This window comes from Phycodurus eques, chromosome 7 (assembly GCF_024500275.1).
Source record: "Phycodurus eques isolate BA_2022a chromosome 7, UOR_Pequ_1.1, whole genome shotgun sequence".
Classification (NCBI taxonomy): Eukaryota; Metazoa; Chordata; class Actinopteri; order Syngnathiformes; family Syngnathidae; genus Phycodurus; species Phycodurus eques.
Genome location: NC_084531.1, coordinates 25,003,241 through 25,013,818, shown reverse-complemented (window position 1 = coordinate 25,013,818; position 10,578 = coordinate 25,003,241). Strand labels below are relative to the sequence as shown.

The window sequence follows — 10,578 nt, the reverse complement described above, 5'->3', positions numbered from 1 at the left end:
GTCTGGTGTGCACGACCTTGGGAAATAGAAGATGTAGACATTCACGTCAACATTCAAAGTTGTTATCTGACTAATTTCATATTCACATTAACCAGTAGCCTTGTCCTCACATATGCAAAAGTAAACCATGAAGTTCACTTGCAAAAAGCTTCAGTGAATGTAAAAACTATTCTTCTTTTTTTTGGTGTGTGACAGGTGACTCAAGACATCAGGTTTGACGAATATGGTTCACTTTTAATCTTTACATAATTTAACGTAGGTAATATAAGTAACATGTTTAATCCACATCTACAAGTCGTTGCAGCAAAGAAGCATTCTGTACGATCGATACTTGGTGGGAGTTAGTGTTCCATAACAGGAACAGGTACACTGAAAAAAAACTGTGCTCTTACAATCATACCAACCGTCTACCCTACAGTTCACGAAAGTACACACAAGCAGGATGGTAGGGTCACAGTACTCTAGCAAATGCACATTCTCGACAATTAATACACTGATGAGAAACTTGCATGTAAGGAACAAAGACAATAGGTATTACTAAAAGAAACAAAAATCTCCCTTAAATCGTGTGTGACTAATATTCTTACACATGTAGGCCTATGTATTTGTCTACCAACCACGAAAGAATAATTGGCACAATCTTTACAGAGTAATACATCTGCAGGGGAAATAGCAACCAACGAAAGGGATGGACATCAAATCTAATAACCATGCACGAAGTAAGGCAACCTACCGCAGAATTGACTTTAGATATAAAAATATTCAGCCTATGCAGTGACTTCTATTTCCTGCACTGATCTGGCTGACTGTTGTCAGGTTTGCAGGCCCTGACAGCAGACAGATAGTTGTGAGCAGGCATCACTATTTTGTACTAGAGGTTATTGGCACTCTTGGCCCTCATCAGTATACTGTGCCAGTGCTGCGCTTATGCTACAATAAAACCTTAGCATGAACATTAACAGGAAAATAGATGTATCAAATTCCATAGTTGTTCTTTTTAAACTACAGATCATATATTTTGGGATCTTTTTTTTCCTCACATTTTACATTCAGACTGACTTTTCCCGATATAAGCCTGTGTGTGCGTGTACGTGGGCGCAACGATGTTTTACAAATCCTTCGTTTTAATGAGTGTAACCAAAGGTTTGTCATCAGGACTGTAGTCTTCATAGCTGATAGGAGTGGCATCATACATGGCAGGCCGAGACTTCTTGCCAAATCTGGAAGAAGAAGAAAAAAAAAATCAATATTATATATTATATCATCACAGGCAGTGTTGCCATGGAGACCATCTTCAGTTTGTTCTGGGATTGAGGCAATATGGTAACAAAAGGTTGTTCAAACTCACAGTGAGCTTGGAGTTTGACCATGTGTAACCAATACATTTTCGTGCAAGACTTCAGCTTTGTGAGCAGTGTGGTTTTTTTTGGGGGGGGGGGGGGGGTGCCAAAAAAGCTTTTGTGATTCCACCACAGAAGGATACCAGTCATGGTAAACAGATAAACTGTGAAATCCTTAAACTGCAAATGGAACTTATTGAGATACAAAGCCATACACACACACACCCGCTAAGTTGACAACAAATTGAAATAATAAAATGGCAACAGGGGAGCATGGTGGATAGTGGTTAGCATGTCTGCCTCACGTTGCTGAGGTTCAGGGTTCAAATCGCGGCTATGGACTTCTCGTCTCCGAGATGGTCCGACTTCCACATTCCAAAAACATGCATGTTAGCTAAAAGGGAGAGTTTGCAATTAAAAATGTTACCAAAATAAACACTTTTTGTCATAACTGTCAGTCTTTATTTCTTGGTTAATCGGGTAAGGGAATTGAGAACAGTTTCTCATTTACAACACTGACCTGGAGGAAATTTTAAGGTTCAGGGTTTTCCCCGAGGACACTTCGGCAGCAGACAGTCAGAGCCGGGATTCAAACCACCGACCCTTCAGTGACCAGACGACCCGCTCTACCAACTAGGCCATGGCCGCCCTGTGCAACTGACCTAACAGTTGTACATTCGTAAAATGATCTGAATATTATTATTGTTTTTGGCTCCATCTTCCTCTAATCTGATTTTTAAGGAGGCACTGCGCCCGACGAAAAAAAACAACCAATCCGTGACCAGCGAGGTGTCACTACCGCCAGTCACCAGCACACCCCCTCCGCCTCTTGCTGACCTACCACTTCGGGCTTCAGGAGCTTTGTTGAAACTATGTCGGAATATCCACCTCTGTTAAAAATAAATAAATAAATAAACAAAAATAATCCCTCGTTTGCCAACAACTGATTCATAAAACTATCAAATAGAAGCAGGGCAAGGGACCTCAGGCAGCTGAGAATTCAGAAGCTTTGTTGTTCATTGATTGTACATTCCATTCATCAATTGCACCACACTTTTCCAATTCAGTCGCTAAAGTGGCTAAAGCGCAAAGACTGGCCTGGCGTGGCGGATGGATGCGATGGCGTTGCTGAACTCGCTGTCGATGCTGCGGCAGTTGTAAAACTCCTGGTAGGCGTGTCGCGACGAGCCCTGGTACTCGATGCGGCTGATGCGACAGATGCCCACGATGAGGATGATGAGCATGAGGACGAAGGCCACACACAACGCTCCAATGATGATATAAAGGGAGTGGCGGGGCATGTTGGTCAGAGTTTCCTCCGAGTGCGGCGGCTTCCATTGCAGGTCTGGAAAACACACACACACGTTTAACGTGTGTCTGTTTTTTTATTTTTATTTACATAATACTTGATTTGTAAAAAAAAATGTGGGGACAGGCTGACTTACGGATCTCACAGCCAGGCCCCACCCACCCAGGGTGGCAGTGACAGGTGTAGCCGTGTGATTGGTCAATACAAGTGCCCCCGTGATGACAAGGGTTGCTCTCACACTCGTTGATGTCGACCTCACACCGCTCCCCTGGATGGATTGAAAGTTGCTGTTTTCATATTTCTATTTTCTTATCAAGGAAAGTCATTTTTTATTAATTGTCTCTTTGAAGTAAACACATAAGAAAGGTACACACATACCGACAATTGGACCAAACTTGAGCATTCCTCATTTTACTGGGTGCTTAGGAACATTATTGAGGACTTTTTACTTTTATCCCATTATATTTATTGACCGTATTTAACCATCACTATGGCATTGACATCTTTGCTCAGAGCTTAAAAAGCATTTAGTCTTGGGCTCAACTAAAGAAAATGTTATCAAATTACCTAAAAATCAATCTATCAATATTTCAAACATTAATACAAAATACTAATTTGTAGGGTTTTGTTTTACCCACAATTTCTAGCTAATACCAATCAGTAGCAGTACTCACCCATGTATCCAGGTGGGCAGGTGCAGGAAGCATTCAGTCCTGCACTCTCGCAGTGACCTCCATTGAGGCAGTGCATCTTCAGACACGGGTCCTTGTAAATTTCACAGTGTCTACCTTCACAAACACACAAATAAAGAATTAGTGTGACGCTTTTCGTGGAATAAAATCAATCATGTGTAATGGCATACCTTCAAACTGTGGTGTGCAGACACACTCGTAGGCATTGATGAGGTCCCGGCAGGTGGCATAATTCTGGCAGGGCGCAGACAGACACTCATTGTACTCCTCCTCACAGTACAAGCCGTGGTAGCCTTTATAGGACACAAATAAAAAACAACACTCTGTCTTAAATTTGGGCTCTTAAGTTCTAAAAATAGCCTTCCCCAAACAGTTCCCATAAAGTTAGAAGCATACGACTGTCTAAAATGAAGCAATACACATTATTTTAATCCGTTTCCAATTAGTGGATACTGCCCCTGAAGGTTTGTGCAATCCTCTCCGGGTGATGACGAACATATTTTTGGGGAAGGGGCTGAATTAATGAGGAACCCAGTTAGGGCCTCTTGAGTCATTTCACTTAAATGCCAGTGAAATGTCAATTGTCTTTTGAAGACTTTGTACAACCCCAATTCCAATGAAGTTGGGACGCTGCGTTAAACAAATAAAAACAGAATACAATGATTTTAAAATCATGTTCAACCTATATTTAATTGAACACACTACAAAGACAAGATATTTAATGTTCAAACTTATAAACTTAATTATTTTGAGCAAATAATCATTAACTTGAAATTTTATGGCTGCAACAAGTTCCAATAAAGCTGGGAAAGTGGCAAAAAAGACTGAGAAAATTGACAAATGCTCATCAAACACCTGTTTGGAACATCCCACAGGTGAACAGGTTAATTTGGAACAGCTGGTTGCCATGATTGGGTATCAAAGGAGCTTCCCTGAATTCTCTTTCACAAGCAAAGATGGGGCGAGGTTCACCTCTTTGTGAAAAAGTGTGTGAGAAAATAGTCGAACAGTTTAAGGACAATGTTCCTCAACGTACAATTGCAAGGAATTTAGGGATTTCATCATCTACGGTCCATAATATCATCAAAAGGTTCAGAGAATCTGGAGAAATCACTGCATGTATGTGGCAAGGCCGAAAACCAACATTGAATGCCGGTGACCTTCGATCCCTCAGGCGGCACTGCATCAAAAACCGACATCAATGTGTAAATGTGTATCACCACATGGGCTCAGGAACACTTCAGAAAACCAATGTCAGTCAATACAGTTCGGCGCTACATCCGTAAGTGCAACTTGAAACTCTACTATGCAAAGCAAAAGCCATTTATCAACAACACCGAGAAACGACGCCGGCTTCTCTGGGTCCGACCTCATCTAAGATGGACTGATGAAAAGTGAAAAAGTGTTCTGTGGTCCGACGAGTCCACATTTCAAATTGTTTTTGGAAATTGTGGACGTTGTGTCCTCCGGGCCAAAGAGGAAAAGAACCATCCGGACTGTTATGGACGCAAAGTTCAAAAGCCAGCATCTGTGATGGTATGGGGCTGTGTTAGTGCCAACGGCATGGGTAACTTACACATCTGTGAAGGCACCATTAATGCTGAAAGGTACAGGTTTTGGAGAAACATATGCTGCCATCCAAGCAACGTCTTTTTCATGGACGCCCCTGCTTATTTCAGCAAGACAATGCCAAACCCCATTCTGCACGTGTTATAACATCGTGGCTTCGTCGCAAAAGAGTGCGGGTACTACACTGGCCTGCCTGCAGTCCAGACCTGTCTCCCATTGGAAATGTGTGGCGCATTATGAAGCGTAAAATACGACAACAGAGACCCCGAACTGTTGAACAGCTGAAACTGTACATCGAGCAAGAATGGGAAAGAATTCCACCTACAAAGCTTCAACAATTAGTGTCCTCAGTTCCCAAATGTTTATTGTATGTTGTTAAAAGAAAAGGTGATGTAACACAGTGGTAAACATGACCCTGTCCCAGCTTTTCTGGAACGTGTTGCAGCCATAAAATTCTATGTTAATGATTGTTTGCTAAAAACAATCAAGTTTATCAGTTTGAACATTAAATATCTTGTCTTTGTAGTGTATTCAATTAAATATAGGTTGAACATGATTTGAAAGCCATTGTATTCTGTTTTAATTTATGTTAAACACAATGTCCCAACTTCATTGGAATTGGGGTTGTACTTTCAGAGGGGAAGCTTGGGGGCTGCATGTCATTGATTACCTGATGGATTACAGGAAAGTCGAGGATGGATCCTTCCACATAGGTGATCCACATTAGCAACATCGCAACCATAGATACAATCCGGACAGCATGTACCTCAGACGTGTGTGTGTGTCTGCGTGTATGCGTGTGTGCGCGTGCGTGCGTTTGTTGCCATGCTTGTGTGTTCCCCGTGATATCGGGCATGCTAATTTCGAATCACCAGTTTTACCCATCATAGTAGACTAGCATTTGATTGCATGGTCACAATTCTACTCAACCAGCAATAGACCTGCACAATGAATTACCACACATGGACAGGCGCACACACACACATGCACAAACACACGCGCATACACACACACGCGCATCTTTGTAAGGCCGCTTCACCCAGACAACAGAGAAATGAGGTGAGGTAAACGGCTGGAAGATAAAGAAGGTCAAAAGAACAACAAGGTAAAATATGAAGGACTTAGTTGAAGAATTTGAACAATTACATATAGGCCGTGTTGCGAGTAACCCTGCATACCTCAACTCCCAGGTAAAGCCATTGTCAGAGTGGGGGGTACTTAAGTCACATCACTCAAGTCATACTCGAGTCGTCGATTTTAGAACTTGCGACTTGCTTTGCTTAAACTTGTGAAAGAATCGACTTGACTTTGACTTGGTATTCATGAAAAAAAAGCAACCAAAAAAATCTGAATTTTCAAGATTACTAAGCACTTGCTTTTGACAGAAATGTTATTTTTTTGTGTGGCGTCCACAAACCTGGCAACTCACCAATGTGCTATGAGGCGAAGTGCAGAGGTAACCTCATGAAGAAAGAAGATTCTTACGTTGGGATTTAAGTTTTGTTGTTGTTTTGTTTTTATAAAAATGGGGGGGGGGGGCAAAAACACAGAATGGGAAACATGCAAGGTTTGCAACTCGCAAATAAGAGACACAAATACATCTACTGTAACCTCATCAGTCACGAGTCGTCACTACGAAACTCAAAAAGACAGCGAAGGTACATTACCTTCACAGTTTAGCTAACCGATACCTGGTCAAACAGGAACTAAGCTTCATGTTGGTTATAAATTTAATTGAGAAGACAATCATTCCAAAATACTTGCATGTTAGGTTGATTGTGAGCTGAGATGGTAATTGACAGTTGCCAAAAAGAAGCTACTACGAAAGGGCATCATGTGCATGTGATACTGAGAGTGCATCTCACCTGGGATGCAAAGACACCTGTAGCTGTTGCCCGCGCTGCGACATACTCCGTGGGCACACGGGTTCAAAGCGCAGAAATCCACCAACTGGGCGCACGTGGGGCCGGTGAAACCCGATGTGCAGCTGCAGCCGAAGCCCAGAGGGCTGGGACCCTGAGAGTAGCACGTTCCGTTGTTGTGGCAAGGCCGAGAAGCACACGGATCCACCTGCTGCTCACATGTGGCCCCCTGATATCCTGCAGTAAAGGGTTGAGGGAAAGAGCAGGTTCCAAAGAGGAACAGGAGGCAAAATTGCATCTTTTTCTTTTTCGACAACAAATAATTATGTGACAACTTGCATCAAGAACTGAAAATATGTACATTATCATACACATACAAAGCAAACATTTATTGATAAGGTTTACATTTAAACAGTCCCATAGCAAACATTTGCAGTCACATTTTAGCTGTTTTTCTACAGCCTTTATGTTTATTGATTTGTTTTGCTAGCTCAATGAACCACTTTGGTGCATACCTAATATTAGTGGCCTTAATTGGGGTTTTCCAGATAATGTAATGTAATTATATTGTCAATATACACTCATATGATAATACAATTTTACAATACGATATTTTTTTTTTATCATTGACCAAAACAATGGCAAGAGAAATTTGCAGGATCCAAAAGAAGCGTCCTATTTTCGGTCAGGCAAACCCCATCCTTCTCCTTTGTCTATGCTCTGTCAACCTCACAATTCATAACCCAGCTCTCTTTTTCTTATTTCTATACGACTACCAACACACAGCCCACACGCGCACACACAGAAGCTGTTGAATAAAGTGCTTTAATCCCTTGTGTTCCTCCTTCTGCCTTCGTTGTTCCAAGTGAGCTATTTTCTCACCACTTTGAGATGAACTTCCTTCGACAGTACTCAATCTGTAGGTTGCATAGCTGAAAAAGGCGTAGCATGCACTCATTGTGACAAGAGCACAGAATATTGTGTGTCTTCCTGCTGCTGGCAGCCGAACCGACCTATATTAAATGACATTAACAGATTAAATATAGCTGGCCCGTTCACTCCCCCGCCCTACTGGTTCTGACTGGAGGCATCATCATCATCATCATCATCATAGTGACACACATTTGGTCTTTTGTCCATGTAAGTATAGGTACGATGGAAGGAAGTGGCACGTAGCAGGCCCCAAAAAATGGCATGTAAATTCGACACACCACAGAGAAGAGTAATGTTAACAAGCCTGCCAAATTTGAATGAATAGCTAATTAGATAAAATCAGGTTTTAAAACTTGAAAAATAAGGGCCACCTCTCAGGTCTCAGATGCTGTGAGCGTGTCGAATGGAGGCGCCAAAAGGAATCAAACATACTGAGGGGGTAAGAGCTTATACGATATAAAATCACGTTAGGAGCCTTAACTTCAAAATTGAATGGTTATTGTGGACTGTAAGCATAAACATAAGCACACGAGCCAACTTACCCTCGTTGTTGGTGACGTAATGTCACAGCCGAACATGGCACCTGACGACAGCGAGACGGTAGGAGGAAGCCCAGGTAGTTTGACTGTTGGCACTGCCCCATTCGCTAGTATCAAGTTACCCAAGAAGCCATGTTGTCTCTCGTGAAAGTTTACAAAACTACCCGTCGTAAAATGAGCACTGCAGAGTCGCGATGACTTGTGTGTTTGTGACTTACCTCTCTCGACTTGGGACTTGAGGGCAAAGACTTGAGACTTAACTTGTGATTTGCAAAGCGATGACTTGGTCCCACCTCTGGCTGTGAGATTTTTATCATTTAAAATACGTGCCTTGGCTCAATAACGGGTGGGAAACACTGCTTTACAGTTATCCAACTGTAGGGGAAAAAAATCTAATAACAATTTGAGTGAACTAATCTAACTAAAATAAAATAAGGATTTAGTGATGTGTTGGTTAGTTTTGGCTTCATCAAATCGTAAATCACCTTTCAAAGCTATATACTGAATTTCTCTGCATGAAAGAGGTGCAGCCTTGTTTCTCAGAGCATCGCATGAATTAATCAGAACCCGAACCGACCCAAAACAACTTATGGTTGGAATGAAACACTTTGAAATGGTCAACTACACTGTCTTATTACGTATTCGAATGCGTGCGTCTCATTATCGAGTTGAGCATTAATCACATCACAGTGTGTTCTTCAGAAGTGCTGTTTCGGCAGAAGGTTTGCTGTCACAGATTTCCTCAGAGAGCCTGATGCAGGTCGTTGAGGGTATGGATTCTAATTAGGATGGAGGAAGGAGGTTTAAATGAAGTATCTCAGTGGCACAGTTATGCAGCACATACTTGCTGGAACAGCGGAGCATCTTTAAGAAAAATTAATATTTCTTAATTTCACAAAAGAAAGAGCTGCTGGTGAAGAGTAATATTCAATGCACACTATCACACTATCAAAAACGGGATCATTGTTAGCTTTCTAATACTGGGGAGCACTTCTGAGTGTTAAACGGGGTACACACATAGCGACAATCAGTCCAAATTTGAGGTTTTCCCCTCCCTTGCAATGAAAGTCAGCAAAAGCTGTCTCTGAAAGATTATCCTGAGCAATGATGCTGTGGTGTGGCGCGTGTTAGGATGTTTGTCCCCCCCTGACCTGCTAAGAAAACAGTCGTGGTCGACAATCGTAAATTTGTGTTGAGTGTGTTTATATCTGGCGGCACGTTGGGCGACTGGTTAGAGCGTCAGCCTCACAGTTCTGAGGACCCGGGTTCAATCCCCTGCCCCGCCTGTGTGGAGTTTGCATGTCCTCCCCGTGCCTGCGTGGGTTTTCTCCGGGCACTCCGGTTTCCTCCCACATCCCAAAAACATGCATGAATTGGAGACTCTAAATTGCCCGTAGGCATGACTGTGAGTGCGAATGGTTGTTTGTTCCTATGTGCCCTGCGATTGGCTGGCAACCAGTTCAGGGTGTACCCCGCCTCCTGCCCGATGACAGCTGGGATAGGCTCCAGCGCGCCCGCGACCCTAGTGAGGAGAAGCGGCTCAGAAAATGGATGGATGGATGGATGTTGTATATGTCTCAGTCATTCATCACAATAAAGATGACAAGGAGAAGAAAATGAAAGTAGCTACCACACAAGCTAACAATTACCTGTAGTTCACCTTCTACTATATTTCTTCAACTACTACTACTATTCTTCTTCTTCTTTGTACTTCCTGGCAGTTTGGATGCATTGTGGCACTATGCTGCCCCTCACAGGTGAGTCGTGGTACTACACACAGAGATAAAGTTTTGTTGTTGTTTGTTTTGTTTTGTTTTTTGTTTTTTCTTCCCCTCATCACATGTGTGGTCACTCACATTTAAAAAAGAGTTTAAAAATCCGTATGCGTATACGCTGCTTTAGGTACCTTGTAGGCTTTTCAACAGTAGTCAGAATGCAGAGTAACAACAAGTTACAATTGCATTCTTTCACCCATTGTTTTGGCTCACATAACGTGTCAAAAACACACATTTTTGCATGCAACAGTGCAGGTTACCTTCAGGACAGAAGCAATGAGGCCCGGCCAAGCTGCTGGAGCAAGTGGCTCCATTCTCACAGGGCTCAGAGAGGCAGTGGTTTACCAGTAATTGGCAGCGTTCCCCTTCGTAACCTAATAGACATACAGTCAGCTCAGCAATTGACTGCAAGCCTTGAAAAGATACTTGTCGAAGTAACTCAAAACGAATCAACACTTCCTGATTTATGAGATTTAGTTATTAGCATGATGCTGACATTGATAACAACATATGACAACAATGAGAAAAGAAATCATCAATGTTATTTTAGGTCAGTGTA

At 42.3% G+C, this 10,578-nt stretch overlaps 1 protein-coding gene across 1 annotated transcript in view; it reads right to left on the bottom strand.

Annotated features, from left to right (window-relative positions):
- Nucleotides 1-213: 213 nt before the first annotated feature.
- Nucleotides 214-10,578, bottom strand: part of dner (delta/notch-like EGF repeat containing) — a 35,323-nt gene continuing 24,958 nt past the window's right edge. The window contains exons 7-13 of the mRNA XM_061682640.1: nt 10,280-10,393; nt 6,776-7,009; nt 3,512-3,634; nt 3,324-3,437; nt 2,786-2,917; nt 2,439-2,685; nt 214-1,220 (exon numbers count right to left, since the gene is read on the bottom strand). Of these exons, the coding sequence (XP_061538624.1) occupies nt 1,109-1,220; nt 2,439-2,685; nt 2,786-2,917; nt 3,324-3,437; nt 3,512-3,634; nt 6,776-7,009; nt 10,280-10,393 (1,076 nt within the window). The 3' untranslated portion in view covers nt 214-1,108. The remainder of the gene's footprint in view (nt 1,221-2,438; nt 2,686-2,785; nt 2,918-3,323; nt 3,438-3,511; nt 3,635-6,775; nt 7,010-10,279; nt 10,394-10,578) is intronic.